At 31.0% G+C, this 20,351-nt stretch overlaps 4 protein-coding genes across 5 annotated transcripts in view; 3 read left to right on the forward strand and 1 right to left on the reverse strand.

The window, feature by feature from the left end:
• Nucleotides 1-20,351, forward strand: part of LOC125815375 (probable LRR receptor-like serine/threonine-protein kinase At1g67720) — a 191,655-nt gene that overhangs the window by 166,513 nt on the left and 4,791 nt on the right. The gene's annotated exons all lie outside the window — the stretch shown is intronic.
• On the forward strand, nucleotides 1,527-2,763 carry LOC125815386 (ethylene-responsive transcription factor ERF109-like). The gene has a single exon (XM_049494848.1). It carries the CDS (start codon nucleotides 1,576-1,578, stop codon nucleotides 2,467-2,469), a length of 894 nt encoding a protein of 297 aa, XP_049350805.1. The 5' UTR covers nucleotides 1,527-1,575; the 3' UTR covers nucleotides 2,470-2,763.
• LOC125815371 (protein CYPRO4) lies at nucleotides 14,278-17,389 on the forward strand. The gene is made up of 2 exons (XM_049494833.1): nucleotides 14,278-16,027; nucleotides 16,945-17,389. Exons 1-2 carry the CDS (start codon nucleotides 14,393-14,395, stop codon nucleotides 17,239-17,241), a joined length of 1,932 nt encoding a protein of 643 aa, XP_049350790.1. The 5' UTR covers nucleotides 14,278-14,392; the 3' UTR covers nucleotides 17,242-17,389.
• Nucleotides 17,766-20,290, reverse strand: LOC125815395 (uncharacterized). Its single transcript, XM_049494857.1, has 6 exons — nucleotides 20,197-20,290; nucleotides 18,659-18,725; nucleotides 18,443-18,565; nucleotides 18,276-18,359; nucleotides 18,105-18,191; nucleotides 17,766-17,997 (listed from the first exon to the last, which is right to left on the reverse strand). The coding sequence occupies exons 1-6, from the start codon at nucleotides 20,262-20,264 to the stop codon at nucleotides 17,911-17,913; spliced, it is 516 nt and encodes a 171-aa protein (XP_049350814.1). The 5' UTR covers nucleotides 20,265-20,290; the 3' UTR covers nucleotides 17,766-17,910.

The following is a 20,351-nucleotide window of genomic DNA, read 5'->3' on the forward strand; positions in this document are numbered from 1 at the left end:
TTATTCTAAGAAAGAGATGGATGAAAGGAGGAGAAAAAAAGAAGAGAAAATTCTAACATCTGCATAATGCTGAAGTTGTTTTACAAACTTCTTTAGGGTTTTTTGTTGGTTAATTTGTATTATTAAGATATTTAGAATACTTTTTTTTTGGAGAAATTCATAGAAAATAACAAAGTTTAAAGTATATTTTTAAAATTAGAACATTAAAATTAGTAAATTAAGTCCATAGAATGCATAATGTATCCCTTAAGAAAATTATTGCCCTCAAGTATTTGAGGTTACTGGCATGTGTCCTTTCAGGATAGTAGAATTTTATTCATCGGTGTATCAGTATCTAAAATTACGATGTCAACGATAGTAAAGTAAACTAGAATTTGCATCTCTATAATAGTAAGAAGTTAAGAAAATCCATTGTTAAGAAATGAGAGGAAACCCTCTATTTATAGACTAACAAAATGTAGTATGAACAAGTGCTTATTGTGTACTATCGGAATATCACAACTCTTTGGAAAAGTCGCAAACTTTCAAAAAAGTCACGAACTTTTAGAAAAATCACAACCGTTTAGAAAAGTCATACCATTCGAAAAAAGTCACAATCTTTCCGAAAAGTCGCAATTCTTCAGAAAAGTACAACACATCAAAAAAGTCACAACTCTTCTAAAAAAATCACTAATCCTTCATTTTTCAATCACACCTTTTGACACCCAACCGTTTTGTTGGTATGTAATTCGAATTAAAAAATTGAAGTTTGATTTGAAAATTAGTGTGTATTTATATATAGTTTGAATAAAAGTTTTAATTTAAAATTCTAAATGTGTGAAATTTAATTTTCATATTTATCATAAAAAATACAACTTTTGAAATTGAAATTGCATGTTCAGATATAATTTCAATTTTTCAATTTTTCAACTTTTCAACCCCTACCCAAATCAACAGTCCCAATCATAATTTAGGTAATGTCCACAAAAATTAAGCACACGGCTTAAAAAGATCAATGGGGAAGATTAATAGATATGGAGATCGATAATGTAGTGGATGATAATTTCATTTTAAAAATTATCTTTAACTATTTTGAATTTATTTATAGAATTATTAAAATTTTTATTTTTTCTTATTTTTTTAGTAATAAAATTAAATATATACAAAACTTACACCTATATTTACATCATGCTACTAAAATGTCCCACCTCATGTATCCACTATTAATTTATACGTACACTTCTTAAATGGCCTAAAAAATTAGAGGGAGAAAAAATGGCGTTATTTAAGTGGGGAATGGACCCCAAAATTATTTTTTAGCGCAAACATAACTGATAAGGCGGTCCAGGCCAAAAAGTAGCGTGTGAACGCTCCCCCACAAAATGGTGTCATCAAATACATCACCTAGGTGAATAACTGAAACAATTTTTATAAGCTCTAAAAATTCTTATTCCGTGTATTATAAGTGTATGAGCTGTCATCTTCCGCGGTATATAAACCACTGCTTCCCCTTTGACCTTACTTCACAACTCAACTCTCAACTCAACTAGAAAAATAAAATAACTATCTGAAACTTAAAAGACCAAAATTTCAACTATGCATTGGTTAAATAAGAGATTTAGACCGACTTCGAATTTGAATTCGAATTCCCTCCAAAATAACAATCAATTTCAGCAGCAGCAACCAAGGCTTACTGGAGATGAAGAGTACTCTGTTATGGTTGCGACTCTGAAAAATGTCATCAATGGTAATATTCCAATGCAAAACAATCAAGGATTCAATTTCTTTTCGCCTCATCAATATTCTACTGCCACCACTACAACCACCACCACCACCACCACGACTGTTACTTCTTCATCTTCGCCTTCTACTAGTATGTCCACGAGTTTCGAACAAGTATTGGGTGTCCCTGCAGAACAAGAACCTTGTCAATTTTGCAGAATTCAAGGTTGTTTAGGCTGCGACATTTTTGGTACCACATTTTCTACTTCTTCTTCTTCTGCGCCTGCTGCTGTGGCTGCTCCTATTGCTGATAATAAGAAGAAGAGTAGTACTACTACAGTCGCGATCGCAAAGAAAAAGAAGAAGAATTACAGAGGAGTGAGACAGAGGCCATGGGGGAAATGGGCAGCAGAAATTCGTGATCCTCGAAAAGCTGCACGTGTTTGGCTGGGAACTTTCACTACGGCAGAAGAAGCAGCTAGAGCTTATGACAAAGCCGCCATTGAATTCAGGGGTCCACGAGCTAAATTGAATTTTTCGTTTGCGGATTATACTGTTGACACTCAAGAACAACAGAGCACTTTATCTTCTTCACCACAACAATTACCAGAAGAGCCTCAGCAATCGCAGACAGCGAATAATAATTCGGATTTTGGAAATGAAATTTGGGATCAGTTGATGGGTGACAATGAAATTCAAGATTGGTTGACCATGATGAATTTCAATGGCGACTCTTCTGATTCTGGCGGGAATGTTCACAGCTTTTAAGCTTCCCGTTACTAAAAAAAGACGAGTCCAACAATATTAAAAGAAATTAAGCTTCAGTTACTCGAATTGAAAACAAATTAAATAAATAAATAAGAAGTTAGTATATTAAGGTGCTTTGCCCTGTTGTAATTTTTAAAAATCAAATCTGGGCTCTATAGTACCTAGAAAAAAAATATTAGTTGCAAGTCTATTCATTTTCGGGTTGTGCAGTATGTTGTTCGACAAAAATCATTAAAGTCGAATGAAATGTAAAAAACATGAGGTATTAATGCGAGTAATGTTTTGTTCTTGTAATTGCCTCCCCATTTTTAGAGACGAACAGAACCTCATAATTCAGTTGAACTTGAATTTTTTAATATTGAGTATAAATACTTTATCTATCTCAATTATGTGCATAGTACATTTGAATTTTTAAAGTCAAACAATTTAGTTTTAATCATAAATTTAAATATAATTTTTTTTGGTGTTTTTTTTTGTATGACTATTTTGGAGTATGTAATAGCAAAAACACTTTAATTTATTAGATCTTAAATTTTGAATTTGATTCTATCAATACTGAAAGATTGAAACTACACCGGTAGTGTGAGATGGGATGAAATCACCTGGCGATTTTGATGGCACCGGGCCCACTATATTTCGCAAGATGATGTTAGAAAGCTCATTTTATATGTCGACTGAAAAAAACGTGCCATATATTAAGCATCTGAAGCATATTTAACATGTGCTGACTTTATTTATAAGGAAAAAAATATTCCCACGAGCGGAAATATAAAAAAGTGCTATCTACTCATTTGTATATTCTAGTACACCCAAGTTGGGGCAAAGAAAGCTAAACAATAAACTTTAAAGTGAGTCCGATATAGAGTCACACACCTTTCTAATATAATATTTTCTTCATTTACTTAAACTTGATTATTACACTAAATATTATTGTTAAATTTTTACTTAGTCAATTTAAAAAATTAAAAAATAATTTATCATTTAGTTTATTTTTACTGTTAAGTATTAATTATAGTCATTTTTAATATAATTTCTGAAATATTAAATTTATTATTATCCAATTTTATGTGGCACTGTTTAACTCAGCACGATATTTAAGAAAAAAACTTATAAAGTTTATTGTCATATTTATGTAATAGTCAATTATTTTATTAAAAAATAAAGTGAAAATTTGAAATTAAATTATTTTTAATTATAATAAAATAATTTTTTTTAAAACTAATAATAAGTAACATATAAAATTAAACGGATAGAATATTAGAGTATTTAACAGATGTCAAAGTCTAAGGAGTAGTAAAAGAGAGTAGAACATATGGGTGAGATTTGGTGGAGTGAAGTGGGATGGAGACATGGAGTGGGACAGAGTCTTACTCGGTGTTGTTGACGGCCCAAATACACCGCGTACGGATTTGATGTTTTTGATACTAATGCTCTTTCATTACTCTTCGTAGGAGTTGATATTTTAAAATGTCACTAAATTATGAGAAATTATTTAGTAAAGTCATTAAATTTTATTTTATATTAATAAAATTACTCAATTTAAGACTTTTATCTTAAAAAATCACTCAATTACATTTATCAATAAAATAAATTTTAAATGACAAATTAAATTATTTTTATGTCATGTAATCATGGACTCTACCCATAAAAAAATTATAAAAACTATTTATTTTTATACCCATTTTTTCCCTCTCTCGCTCTATGCCATCACTTTGAACGCATCGCCCGGATTTACAAACAAATTCGATCTGAATCGACGTCTTGTTCAAAGATAATGAATTACCCAGATTTTTGATAACTTTCTTGGGATCTTTATTTTCGTACTTTGTTGTTTCTTATTATTAAATATATGTAGTGGCTGATCCTAATTACTCAGGCAGCTAATTGATGCCAAGCATCATGTGTATTATGGGATCTGATTTACCATTCCTTTCTGGTTTCACAGAGTTGAGATTTAAGTTCCTTTCGAAATTAACAGATTTTATAATTTTATTTATTTGTGGAGTTCATAATTATAATTATATGACATAAAAAATAATTTAATTTGTCATCTAAATTTTTTTTAATGAAAAATGTACATTGGTGATTTTTAAAGATAAAAGTCTTATAAGTTGAGTGATTTTATTGATATAAAACAAAGTTCAATGACTTTGTTAGATAATTTTATAAAGTTCAATGACCTTGTAAAATATTAACTCCATGATATAGTATATCATAATTTCTAATATTGTAATTTTGGTGTTATAATAATAGATATGGTATAAAATATATATATATATTTTTTATATTCAGTACGATATTTTATATTTAGAAATAATATATCGAAATACTGAATATGCAACCTAGTACTCCCTCTGTTTCAAAAAAAATGTCCTAGTTTGACTTGGAACGAAGTTTAAGAAAAGAAAGAAGACTTTTAAATCTTGTGGTTTTAAATTAAAGTTATATCAAATGTACCAAAATACCCTTTAATCTTGTGGCCTTAAACATGTCATGTGAAAAGTTGAAGTTAAAGTGTTAAAAATGATAAATATATCCTCGAACTATCGTAAATAGTATGCATATATCCTCCATCATATTTTTGGGACATTGGTGCCTCTGTCATCCAAAAACTAAAGCATATATACCCTTTATACTAACGGACATACACGCGTCGTAATCTTATCCACCAACCCGACATTTATTAAATATCGGATCAACTGATAAGATTGTGCCACGTGTCCCTATTTAGTCTTCCGTTAGAGTGAAGTGTCTATATGCTCTAGTTTTTAGACAGCAGGGGCACCAATGTTCCAAAAGTATGACGGAAGGTATCTGCATACCATTTACGATAGTTCGGGGGTATATTTGTCATTTTTTCCTTAAATTAATTTCCATGTTATGTATTCTTATTTAATATCAAGAATGTAATAAAAAACAATTATCAATTTTAATCTTTTGATTGAAACAAGTTTGTTTTATTCTTTTAGTTGGGCATTTTCATGAATCATGCAATAAACATTCCTAATTAAAAGGGGAAAACAATTCAAATTTACTTTTTGAAAAGAAACTCACAATAAACACATTCGTAATTAATATTTTGGAGTTATTCTTTCCCTTCCTGTTATCAAATCATCTTTACTTTTGACTTTAGCTGAGTTCTAGCCTGGATTGATTGAATTTCACCTGTCAAATTATTATTATTATTATTATTATTATTCAATTGGAAAAACAATTTTGCACGTTTTAAAAATAATAATAATTAATATTATGATATTATAATAATTGATATTTAGTATTGAATTTTGAACAATAATTTGAGAAATAAGTAATTAATACTAAGAGTAAAATATGATTATTATTTTTAATCCTTTTTTAAAATGTTAAAAAGTAAAAATCTATTTTTAAAATAATGGACAAGTAAAAGTTAACAACTTAACATAGTAGTATATAGTAAATTTTTCAATTTTGATATTTTACGTGACAAGTTTAATACTGCTAAATTAAAAGAACTATTCACATTTTAAATTTAATTTCCTAATTGTGAAATGTTTAAGTACTCGAATGTGTTAATAAAATTGTTTGCTTATTTCTACTAATATTCAAACAATAATTATTATTTTAAAATTTTTATAATCAATAAAACTAAGACATTTTGTTTAGGACGATACATAGAATTTTTATTTACTAGATAATGTTGCCCGTGCTATGCACGGGCCCAATAATATAAATGGTATATTTTGGGGTTAATAACCGAGTTTTTGAAGCGATTGTTTGCGTGGATAAAGGAATACGTTTTTTTATCACAAACCTGTATTTTTTTTACGCTATTTAAGGCATAATAAGACTATCCACATACAACATTTTTGAAATATTTTATGTTGTCAATTATCATAATTTATAGTATTTTTACGATAAATTCACTTCAAGAATCAGTGGAATTTTTTGTATTTTTTTTCAAAACATATTTTATGTTGTCAATTATCATAATTTATAGTATTTTTACGCAATTTTTAAATATAAAAAAAATAAGACAAATAAATTAAAATGGACCCAATATATGTTATTTTTGTTGTCTCAATTTATGTGACACAAATGAAATATGGAGAATCATCCAAATTTTCATATTTTTAAATGTTTGAAGTTATTAATTATTGTGATTTATAATATTTTTATGTAACTTTGAAATAATGTACATTACTTGTCACTTTGTCCTAATTTATGTGATATGAATAAAATTACAAAATTAACCCTTTTAAAATGTTTCAGATATTTTAAGTTGTTAATTATTATTATTTATAATACTTTTTTGGTAATATTAAAATGATATGTGTTATTTTTTCTGTCCCAATATATGTGAGCTTGATAAAATTCCGAGAGTCAACCTATGTTATTAAATAGCTTTTAAATATTTTAAGTTGGTAATTATTGTAATTTTTAATGCTTTTTAAGTTATTTGTAAATGATATATGTTGCTTCCTTGATTGGGACTTTTCCATTTGTGAGATATATTATATATATATATATATATATACATATCGTGCTATGCACGGGTCCAATAATATAAATGGTATGTTTTGGGTCTAATAACCGTGTTTTTGAAGCGATTGTTTGCGTGGATGAAAGAATAAGTTTTTTTATCACAAACCTGTACTTTCTTTGACGCTATTTAAGGCATAATAAGCCTATCCACATACAACATTTTTGAAATATTTTATGTTGTCAATTATCATGATTTATAGTATTTTTACGATAGATTCACTTCAAGAATCAGTGGAATTTTTGTATTTTTTTAAAAACATATTTTATGTTGTCAATTATCATGATTTATATTATTTTTACGCAATTTTTAAATATAAAAAAAATAAGACAAATAAATTAAAATGGACCCAATATATGTTATTTTTGTTGTCTCAATTTATGTGACACAAATGAAATTTGGAGAGTCATCCAAATTTTCATTTTTTTTTAAATGTTTGAAGTTATTAATTATTGTGATTTATAATATTTTTATGTAACTTTGAAATAATGTACATTACTGGTCACTTTGTCCTAATTTATGTAATATGGATAAAATTACAAAATTAACCCTTTTAAAAAGTCTTTCAGATATTTTAAGTTGTTAATTATTATTATTTATAATACTCTTTTGGTAATATTAAAATGATGTGTTATTTTTTTTGTCCCAATATATGTGAGCCTGATAAAATTTTGAGAGCCAACCTATTTTATTATATAGCTTTTAAATATTTTAAAGCTTTTTCAGTCATTTGTAAATGATATATGTTGCTTCCATGATTGAGACTTTTTCATTTGTGAGATATATATATATATATATATATATATATATATATATATATATATATATACATATTCTATATTATTTTAAAAGGGAGTTTATGCCCAAGTTCTACTATATAATAAATATAATATATAATATTCAAGAAAGTCTCAATCTTGAATATTATATATTATACTTGGGTATAAACTTCCTTTTAAAAGTTCCACAAGTAAAATATATAATATTCAAGATTGGGAAAAGTCCCAATCTTGAATATAGTATAGTAGAATTGGGCCTAAACTCCCTTTTATAATAGACAAACTTTCACATATAGCAAACACAAAATTCATATTTGTATGCTATAGCAAAGTTTGCATAATTGCACTCCATAGCAAACATATATATGTATAATTCGCTATACATATAAAAAAACAGTTGTATAATTCGCTATACATATACAAAGAAAGTAGTTGTATAATTCGTTATACATATACAAAAGAAAGCAGTTGTATACAAAAGATCAATTGTATAATTTGTGTATGTATAAAACGAGAAAGAGAGAAAGACAACAGAAAACTGGGCAGGAAAATATTTGTATTGCATAATTATAAGTGTATAGGACGAAGATATATGTATTTGCATGTGTATATACAATTTTCTCTCGCTTTATACAAATAGAAGCTTAATTTATACATTTCTTTTCTGTTTGTATAAGCGAGAGAGGCGAGGGTGGCGAGCGAGATTTGGGAGAGTGGCGAGCGAGATCTGGGAGAAGGGAGAGAGGGGAACGAAAATATATGTATATATACAATTTCCTCTCGCTTTATACAAACACAAACACATTTTATACATTTCTCTTTGTATAAAAGTGAGAGAGGCGAGCGAGCGAGAGAGGGAGAGTGGCGAGCGAGAGTTTGAGGGAGAGAGGCGATTGGCAAACAGTTTGCTACAGGGCACAATTAAATCAAAGTGTGGTTATACCATTTAATTTGAATTAATAGTTTGTCATTATGTACAATTATCCCTTTATAATATAGTAGAATTTTGATGCTTTGTTTCTTTATTTATTATATATATTTAATAATTTTATTTAATACTCCCTCTGTTCCTAATTATTTGTCCATTTTTGAATTGACACACCTATTAAGAAAATAATAATTGGCATAGTGAGTTTACTATTTTACCTCTATTAATTATGAAATAGATGAATTAAAAACGTAAAATTTTCAAGAAATTGTACATTTTTCAAATAATTAATTAAGGGTATAATAGGTAAAAAAAAATCTTTTCTTGATTTGTAACAATGAACAAATAATTAGGAACAGCTAAAAAAAAATGGACAAGTAATTAGGGACAGAGAGAATAATTTTATTCTTTTTGTCTCCCAAAAGGTCACTCATTCGTGGACATGAGTTTGGGACGGTGGCACTTGGCAATCAATTGTAGCAATGTGAATGGAGCATATTATATTAATTCATTAACTTTTGGGTATCTAATTAAATTAAATTATACAAATAACGTGACGAATGATTTACTTACTTAAATAATGAGATGATAAAAGTACACATTTTATTAAAGATCATCAACTTTGATGCTGTCGTGATGACTGAAAAAGTAAACATAAATAATTTATTTATTTATTCGTGTTTGATATATAAGTAAATAAAATTATTTTAATTTTTTTATATGTAATCTATATAAATACAATGAAAGGTCAGAGTATGAATGTGGGGATGAAGGCTAAGGACCCGTTTGACCATAGATTTCTCAAGTAATATTTGGAAGAAAATTTGATAAATAGTGTTTGTCTATACATTATTTGGTAAATATTTTTGGCAAATAATCCAAATTTTTAGATACTAGAAAAAATTAATATTTGGGCCAAATCTCATTATTTGGGATTTTTTAAAAATTTAAATTCTACACCAAACTTTCATCTTTTGCAAAAACACCCTCTATATTAGTTGTTTGTGTTGTAGTACATATTTTTTTTATGTAAACATCAAAGTAGTGATGGAATATTCAGTGAATATGAAAGTGATGATGATTATTGATGAACAATCGGCTCAAGGTAACAAAGTCATGTGTTTTGTCTACTTCACGATGTATGTAATAATGTTTGTTGCACTCACTCATAACTACCATATTGCTCAAATGTCATGGATACTACTTATTATTTGTTGCAACGAAGATCCAATTGACTTGTAATACAAACTTATGGTTAGTTTTGATAGTTTTTAAAACTTATGGTTATAAATCATATCTCCTAAAAAAGTGAAATATGTTTCTCAAATACTATGGCCAAAACACATGGTGAAATTTCACCCAAATTTTAACACAAATAATATTTGCCAAAAATGTTTAGAAATCTATGACCAAACGCTAGCTAAGAATGTGGAGGTGAAAATGAGGTGGGTAAGAAAGTCAGTGCATGAAGAGTTGAATTGGAAGACACATAATTAATGTGGAATGCCACTCTGTGAAGTTTATTTTCCTACTTTCATTAAGAAAGACATCTTACTCATTTAAAAAAACTTATTTTTCTAAAAAGAAAAATTATCTAAATTTTTTGACCAATTAAATATAGAAAATAAAATATTTTTCTCAGTAACAAACACACCCTTAAACTCACATCTATATGTGAAAAATGTAATTATCAATAACTGGACTAGATGCTTTGATTGTTCATAACAATTACATTTTAACTAACTTAATAAAAAAAATTGTAATACTGCTCTTATCTTTTTCCATCGACCCTTTTTGGCTTTTGTGTCACTGTTATTTGTCCGTCCTTTCAAGTTATTTGAAGTTGTTTTTAATTAGATACAAAATTTAAGAAAGAAGAAAGATTCTAATAAAATTATAATTATAATTTATTAAGAATAAATGAGATGTTTAAAGTTAATTAGAAATGACATATATCCCATTCTTAACATTTTATTCCAAAACAACAAAGACAAACAACTAGAATCAAATTTAGATTAGTTTAATTCATATAATTCAGCATAACACAACTTTACTTTTATTTGTCTGAACAAACTTTTCCTACAAGTGTAATTCGAAAGGACTATATACTATGAATCGACCAGATTTTGATGTTCCAAATTTATATAGTGAATCAAAAGGGAAAGCAGAGAATATAAATTTCATAAAAAGTGTATCAAACAAAATGAGGATATGTACACCAAATATGCAATATTACAGGTCTCAAGTCACTATCAAATCACCACGTGATACCTTCTTATATGCACTTCTTATAATAATAATAATAATTAAAAAAAAGAAAAGGTATGTGTTATTTTATATGTTAATTTTAAAGTATATATTATAGTAACACAAGCAAGATGTTATTATGTCGAGAAAACGACCAAAATGGTCCTTGATATATGAGGGTTGAAGATTTTTGGTTTTTTATATATATCATCTTATTGAAATAGTCCTTAATGTATAGAAAATGATGACTATTTTGGTCATTAACCTAAAACTAACCATAGAAGTGAAAATTTCGGTTAAACTTAACAGATGACTATTTTGGTCTTCCTTCTTTCACCATCATTAGAGGTGATGCTCCATTTTCAGTTCACCCACTTGTCATATTCTTGTAAAAAAAAATATAAAAAAAAAATATATATATATACACTCTCCCTCTGAAATAATAATTCCCAGCAATTCCCATTTTTAGACACACAAAAAAAAAAAGATCCATTAAAATAAATAGTATGAACTAAGTAAATTAGATAAAACACTTCATTTCTCTTTTACGAGATCTCCATAAGTAAATTATTTTCAAGTTTTAAACAATTATTCTCTCTTGTTGAAGGGATCTATGAGAAGAATATAGCTTTTTCTTATTTTGTCATTTTTAAGATTAATAACTTTTTTATGTATTGATTTTTTATTCTGTTGTTGACATAAAAGGCTGAAAACGGAATGGATAAAGGTGGATAATAGAATCTTAAATTTTTCTTTGAGATTTGAAGAGATTTTTGTTTGTCAATTTTATTTTTTTAGTAAAATTTGGTTTAAAAAAAAAAGGAGATAATGGAGAGAAGAATAAATCAATTAAAAATTGCAGCAGAAGAAGAATGAAGATTGAGGGAGAAGGGGTTTGCCATGTGGCAATTTTGTGGGATCCACTGTTAAGTTTAACAAAAGGTATCACTCATATAGTTAATTTTAGGGTTAAAAATCAAAATGGTCATATTTTAGTACATTAAGGACTATTTTAGTAAGGTAACATATATAAAGGACCAAGAATGTTCAAGCCCCATACATCAAGGACCATTTTGACCGTTTTCTCTTATTATGTCTAACAAATTCCCAAGAACAAATAAAATTGTTCGTATTATAATCCATTATCTGATTATCATATACTAAGACGAAGATCGTGAATGATAACAATTCCATATTTAATGTTGATTCATCCATATCTTCATTTTTTGCTGAGGAATGAAGTTTATATTAGGGAATGCTATGGGGCGGAGCGGATTTAAGGCTATACAGGGCAGATCTGGGTGGGGCAGATTTAAGGTTGTGTGGGGGCGGGGCAGAATGTGGGTGGGTTATTGAAGTGTTTTAAAAAAAAACTAATACGGGCTGGTTTATGCGATTTTATGCGTGTTCAAATTTAGTTTAATTTTTTACGTGTTATACGAGGAACAAGCATTCTCCCATGAGAACCTTACTTGTTTGGGCCTAGAAAGACGCTTTTCGTTCTGTTCTTAAAGCTACTGAACCCAATTTATAACAATCCAGCCCAACTGGTTACTTAATTTTGGTGGCCCATCATTTCAGAAATGGCCCTAAGATGGGTTGGTCTTGATATTTTGTCATCCATAAGAAAAGTATAACAAAAATGGGCTCCATTAGTGATGGACTAGGGGTGTACAAAACCGAATCAAACCGCAAATCAAGTTAAACTTAAAAAAAAAATTCGACTAGTGGTTTGGTTTGACTTGGTTTGCTATTGGAAAAAAAAACCCGACTATATTTGGGTTGGTTTGGTTTTAACTAAGAAAAACCAACCTGAGACCAAACCAACCCGACATTATATATGTAATTTTAATATTTTATTTTATACATAAAAAATTTTACTTTGATATAATTTAAAAAAATTTCTTATACTATTTCATAATTTTTATCTTTTAATATATTATTTCAAGTTTAAAACTTAGAATTCGGAATGGTCCAATAAAGATTACAATTCATAGATGTTGATAATTATAATAAAACTTAAATCAAAATCAAATTAATACTGATGCAAAAAGAAAATCAATTCAACGCTAAGAATGACAATAATATTGAATATTTGTTCTTTAGTTTTACACTGGTTTAGACAATAAAAATACATAATCTAATTTTAATTTTCCTTAAATATTTAGTAATGTAACTACTACTTATTAAACTTATTTTAACATGATTTAGTACTTTTAAATTATGATCATTTTCATTATGACTTTGCAATATTAATTTTATATGATGATTTCTTTATTATTTTTTATTGAATATTTTAGTGTCATCAGTACTCATCTCATATTTTGTTATTTTGTGTTATTTTCTTAAGAATCACCTTAAATAATTGTATTTTGGCTGAACTAAAGAAATATTTGGAGAACAAGTTAATTATATGTTTGTATGCAAACTTTACCGAAAAAATCCAAAAATGTGAAAAAATCCGAGGTTTATTAGTTTGGTTTGATTTATAAATTTAAAAATTCGACACAATGGTTTGGTTTGGTATTTGAAAAATCCGAACCAGCCCGAGGTTAAAAAGCCTGAAAAAATCCGAATTTTATTAGTTTGGTTTGGTTTATAAATTTAAATTTTTTACACAAATGATTTGATTTGATATTTGAAAAACCCGAACCAACCCGGTCATGTACACCCCTAGCGATGGTCTTGAGTTTTTGGCCCATCTTGACAAATATTTTTTTAAAAAAATACCATACGCTTCAAAAAATTCTAACTTTTGTCCCTTAGGCAGATGTTCAAAATATTTTAAGATAGTAAACACTAAACATGCTCAACAAAAGTAGAACATAGGTATTTTCCATCAATCATAAATTCTAGCTTTTACCCAAAGACAAACGTTCAAGATATTTCAATTGAACCTATTCAATTGGCCATAAGTTTTGTCTTACAGAAAAATATTGAAATTTATGCATGATAGACAATATAAATTAATTTCCAATTCCCATCAATTTTTTCAAGTGAAGGTCAAGATTTTATTAGGTGGGGACAAAAATTTAAGACCAAACACTGTTTGAGAGACATTAGACGTAATTTCCTCCTCTACCATTATAGGCCTAAAGATCATTTGAGCCCAATATTTTGGCCCTTCAAAAATTAGTAAAAAGGCCCAGTATTTTAAACGCGCAAAAGACGAAAAGCGTGCCGCCATTTACTTAATGACGAAGCTACGTGTCACCGTCAGATGTACGCCATCTTCCGAATTTACATATATATCCATTTTCATCCGTCTTCGGCTTTTCAATTTCGTTTTGTTTCAAAAACTTCTAAATTAAAGCTAATCAAAATCCCTATTTTCTTGTTTTAGCTTTTCCACTTTTTCCGAATTTTGAATTTTGATTCTTTTCTTCCAATTCAACAATATCTACTTTTCCGGCGATCAACGGTTGATCATTTGATCGGAATATTTCAATTATGGGAGCTTCTCACAGTCGCGAAGGTCTAGAACTTTCCGATGAATCGGATTACGAGGACGATGAGGGAAGCACCAGAACGGAAAGTGAGGAACAGTATGAAGACGCCGCTGACGATCACGCTTCGATGAGGACTCCACCGGTGAGTACCAAAACCCTTGATGAATTGGATTCCAAACTGAAAGCGCTAAAACTTAAGTACGGTTCCCCGGAGACGCCGACGAATCTAAGAAATGCCGTTAAGTTGTACTTGCATGTTGGCGGTAATACGCCGAAAGCGAAATGGATAATCTCGCAAAAGCTGACTTACTATGAGTTTGTTAAAACACTGCAAATTGGAGGTGATGATGAAGACGATTACGAATCGTCAAGTGGAGGAGATGAGGGCTTTTGGGTTTTGAAGGTGGGGAAGAAGATTAAGGTTAGGGTTTCGACTGATATGCAGTTGAAGATGTTTGGAGATCAAAGGAGGGTTGATTTTGTGGATAACGGAGTGTGGGCTTTGAAATTTTTTGTGGATGACGAGTATAGGAATTTCATTACCAAGTTCCAGGACTGCTTATTTGAGAATGTGTATGGAATGGAGGCTACGGAGGCGAACAAAGTGAAGATTTATGGGAAGGAGTTTATTGGGTGGTTAAAACCCGAGGAATCAGATGATGCAATGTGGGAAGATGCATCTTCTGGAGTCTGGAAGGGTAGTGGAAAGAGTCCCATGACGCCGGTGAGGGATAGCCAAGATTTGCTGGAGGAATTTGAGGAAATTGCTACTGGTGGAGGAATACAGAGTTTGGCGTTAGGGGCTTTAGATAATAGTTTTCTTGTGAATGATTCAGGAGTTCAAGTTGTGAAAAATTTCAGCCATGGAATCCATGGAAAGGGTGTTTATGTGAAATTTGATGAGAAGGATAAGTGGTCCGGAGGCTCAACGCCTAAAAAGGCTCTTTTGATGCGTGGAGAAACTAATATGATGCTAATGAGTCCTTTTAAGGAAGGGAAGCCCCGTTCAACTGGACTTCACCAATTGGATATCGAGACTGGTAAAGTTGTTACTGAATGGAAGTTTGAGAAGGACGGGACTGATATTACCATGAAGGATATAACAAATGATACCAAAGGGTCACAGTTGGATCCTTCTGAATCGACATTTTTAGGTTTGGATGATAACCGGCTGTGTCAGTGGGACATGCGTGATAAGAAGGGAATTGTTCAGACATTAGCAAATACAGGTTCTCCAGTGTTGAATTGGACTCAAGGGCATCAGTTTTCACGAGGAACGAATTTTCAGTGCTTTGCCACGACTGGTGATGGCTCCATTGTAGTTGGATCACTTGATGGGAAGATTCGCTTGTACTCAAAGACCTCTATGAGGCAAGCAAAGACTGCATTCCCTGGCCTTGGCTCTCCAATTACACATGTTGATGTTACTTACGATGGCAAATGGATACTGGGCACGACAGATACATATTTGATCTTGATATGCACTTTGTTTACTGATAAAGATGGGAAGACCAAAACTGGTTTTACCGGTCGAATGGGAAATAAAATCCCAGCTCCAAGATTATTAAAGCTGACTCCTGTTGATGCGCATATTGCTGGGGCAAATAACAAGTTCCATGGTGGACATTTCTCTTGGGTAAGAATGCCTAGTTTATTTAGCTTCTTAACATATAAATGTTGCATAGCTAATTGCAACTCTCATGTTGCTTGTTTGCTGAAGACGCTATATGTGAGGATTCATGTTATCTCCATGAAAATTGTTTTTTGTGTTGTGAGTTCATATAACTTGGTTGTTGCTCCTTCCGTGTAAGCTCTCATGCAACTTTAGTAAATGCAATGACCTTAGACTGAAATGATTAGTATGGCATAGGTAATCAACCTCAACTTTAGTAAATGTTCTGAAACCTCATGCGGCTAGCTTAGAAACTCAACTGCTATTAGAATATTAAAAATCTTTACTCTTTTTTGGTTGATTAAAATTAAGTATTTTTCCATTAAGAGAACATACTCAAGGTGCAAACTCCAATATGCCGTTGAAACTAGCAAGTCTCAGATGGGCGACGATGTAGTATCTTCTTTGCTTCCATATTTTGTTTAGCTAGAGGATATTCTTACTAGAGTTGGCAATAGAGTAGTAGACCATTACACTTCTTTGTCAAGCTTCTCACATTTGTCTATGTCACTGGGAGTTCTCTTCTTTGTTGCCTTCCCTCTGCTGTTACTGTGCTGCAGCAATTCATTGGAATGGAATATGACCTCCCCATAGCTGTGGAATGACAGAAGTATAACTTGAATTTGCATACATTTTTTTATTTGCACCAGATCCACCAAAGATCTGGTTAATGTTTGTTGCATGATGAATTTGTTTGTCCTAGCAACTCTTACCCTCTTTTTGCATGACAACAGATTACTTGGAAGTCTTTTTTCTTTGTTAGCTGTTTTTATTTCTCTTGTGCAGAATAATACTGTAGTAGCAGTTCATACTTGTATTTTACTCTTCCTTGAGCTGAAAGTAAGCGACTGACCTGACCTGCCTTGTATGTCATTTTCCAGGTTACTGAAAGTGGAAAGCAAGAACGCCACTTGGTTGCAGCAGTAGGCAAATTTAGCGTGATATGGAATTTCCAACAGGTGAAGGACAGTGCTCATCGTTGCTATCAGAATCAGCAAGGCCTGAAGAGTTGTTATTGTTACAAGATAGTGCCCAAGGATGAATCCATTATTGAGAGTCGTTTCATGCATGACAAGTATGCCGTCAGTGACTCACCAGAGGCTCCCCTGGTTGTAGCAACGCCAATGAAAGTTACTTCCATCAGCATGTCAGGCAAGAAGCGTGGACTTGGGAACTAGTTGACTGGTGATTGATTGATCAATGTGTGCAAGAAGATTTATCTAGTGTGTATATAGGGAGGTCCTAGTTGTGTTCTTTTTCCTCTTTCAATCCATAAATTGTGTTTGATTGTTTGCGTTTATGTTTGAGAAATTTCTTTGCTTTTTACACTATCTATGGGTGGAATTCTTTATACCATGCACAGATTTATGTCAAAGAATGTTTGAATGAAGAGGTGAGTGCATTGATTCAAGACCTATGTTTTACCTTTACTTGTCCATCTATGTGCATTGATAGATCTTTGCACCCTTTTACTCAATCGTGCTCTTATTTATTGGAATCCACAGGAGCAAGGTTAATACCAAATACAGGATGAATTTAAGTATCAATTAAGTAAGAAATTCTGTACAAGTTGGTCAAGTTATAAACCAGTCAACCTGCCACATTTTACTTTTGAACGGCCTGATTAGCCGTGACTAGTTTTTACAGAGTCTCTCAAGACGTTGAACACAAGCAAACCAAAGTTAAAACAATCACAACAGCATGAGGGGAGGTTTGTAATGTCTATTGAACGGTCAGAGTAGCAAATGGGTATTTTAACACAAGGTTTGGAAAGTTATTGTCGAGATTCTGACATAATAGTTTACACATAAAAAGATGAAATAAAGAGTGTCATAGGCGTGCAATGCTTATAAAGCGTCTCTGGCAGCAATTCTGCAGGTTATAGCATCTGCAAGTGACGATATCTCCAGCTCCAGATTAGATATCTTGTAATGCTGTCAGAAATTCGAATTATTAAAATTCATTATAAAGAAAGGAAGCATGATGACCATCAACAATACTCTATAAATCACTTGGAAAGACAACTTCACCCAGCACCCACCTTTTGAATCTGAGCCTGGTTTATTCTTTGTTCCAATTCCTTCAGGTCAATCTCATTGCCCTTTATGAGTTTTTCTATGGCCACCATCTAGTTACAGAGTAAGAGCACACCATTACTGTCAGGAAAAAAAACAAAAAAATCAGCTTTGGTGACATAATATTGTCGCCTTACCTCATCAGCCGAAGCACCAAAGCGTGCTGCCAGGATGTAGCTTGTGTTGTCTGCGATACCACACCTTTTCAAAGACTCTGAAATCTACTATGATAAAGCCAAGTAAAATGTAAATTGACCACAAAAAGATAAATCCATTATATTTCAAAAGCCTTAGAGGTTCTTACATGCTTAGATCCCGAGAAGTTGTAAACAAGCTCAGAATGGAGGGTCCGTGTAGTCAGTGAACCCCGTGATTTAGCTACAAGTGTCTTGTGTGCAGCTGCTAAAACAGGAAATACATCGGGGATCTGTTGAAATATGCCCAAAGATGAAATCAGCTGAAATGCACAGAGCACAACTAGTGAGTGAGCTTTGAGAATGAGTGAAGAGAGTGTGCTTACAAGTGATGCATTCAGAAACGCTACTTCTGGCTCCAGTGTTGCAGACTGCATTAAGTCCAATAGTTCTCTGCAAAAGATGAATCACTTAGATTTGTTTAAAACTTATCAAGTAATGTACTTTTGTTTGAAGCATAACTTATTTCTCTAATACTAATAATTCACTTCTGCTGATGTAGATGTAGTCATTTACTTAGTTAAGAATAAATGTCTGACATTAATTCTCTCCATATATAATGTAGGTTACAGGCTCATAACCAAGTTACGCGATATCTTTTCAAGCTTAGGCCTAAGCGTCCAAAACTTAACATTGAGCGTAGAATTTCATTCTCTTCGTCAAAGTACCATGTCCATTTTTCTACACCCGGATAACTTTTCCAGGCAACCAATTCATTTCCTGAAACTTTTAGAAGTACCATATCCTTCAAAGTAACCAAGGATTTACCAAAAAATTGTGCAAGAAATACTTCTGAACAATACTTAGCCATCCTGGAAAGAATCTCGTTAACAGTCCAAAAAATTTGTAAATGCTATATTCTACAGGATCAGTAAATAGTTCTTCAGGATGGACAAATCTCTGCAGAAACATGAGACAACGGCAGACATGACATGACTAATGAGTATGGCACATATCTTCATAATGGCTGCACTTGATGTCTCAAGTGTCTTTTTTCCATTAGTTCCAAGTGAACAAACTACTAAACTGCAATGCAATGAATAAAGAACCCAACTTTACAAGTCATAGACAGCGAAACCATCCATTGAAGTTAAGAGTTCTGGTATACCATGTATAATTTACAAACTTAATAATGCTTCCCCCTTAACTCTTCATGAATAAAAAAGAAAACAGATCGAAAAAACTAAACTTATAGTCCCCCATGATAGCTCTTTGGTAGTCCAATCCAAAAGCAGAAAAAAAGTGACTAGAAAGTAGTAAGCTTGTCTATCTGTGACATATTCATATCCACGACAGTCATGGAGCCATTTCTCAGTCCAAAAACGGAAGGAACATGTACACTTTTTAGCAGTGAAGAAAAACATATTAGCAACAACACAAGTCAATAAATCAACCAAGCAGGTAGAAGCTCATTTATAGACTTACACCAGCTTTTATACGCATCTCTTACTTCTAAATAAACCATAGGCTCATCTCCATTTACAAGTCTTTGATAAGTTCAGAAATAAACAGAGAATTTTTTCTTCAAATGCATTTACCCTTGCATCTTTTCCATATCTATAACAAATAGGACTTCCAGTTTTCCAAGTTAATCACATTGCTAGATATCCGATTAACTGAAGCATTGAATCTTTAAAGGGAGAAAAGAAAAAATTAGAGAAACTTCAACTTAAGCATCTCTTTGTATGTGCAACCTGTCTACATATACCTTAAACATAATGGTGAAACCTCAACTTACATCCAAGTCAATATGGACCATAAATTTTTAAAAAGATAGGTCCTTTAAAGTTTAAACACCATTTACAACAAAGTTACAAAGAACTACTTGATTTGTTATAAAGATAACAGAAATAAAATAACTTACTTAGAATTAGTAACATCGCTGAAAAGGGCAAGACAAAGGGTGGTTCCACCAACTTCAAACGCCTTCATTGTTAACTGAAAACATGAATTCCAAATAAAATAGAATTTAAACTACCAAAATCAATGAAAAAAACAGCAAAAACAAGAAGCCATGAA

Source organism: Solanum verrucosum, unplaced genomic scaffold (genome assembly GCF_900185275.1).
Source record: "Solanum verrucosum unplaced genomic scaffold, falcon-dt-bn FXZP01000261.1, whole genome shotgun sequence".
NCBI lineage: Eukaryota > Viridiplantae > Streptophyta > Magnoliopsida > Solanales > Solanaceae > Solanum > Solanum verrucosum.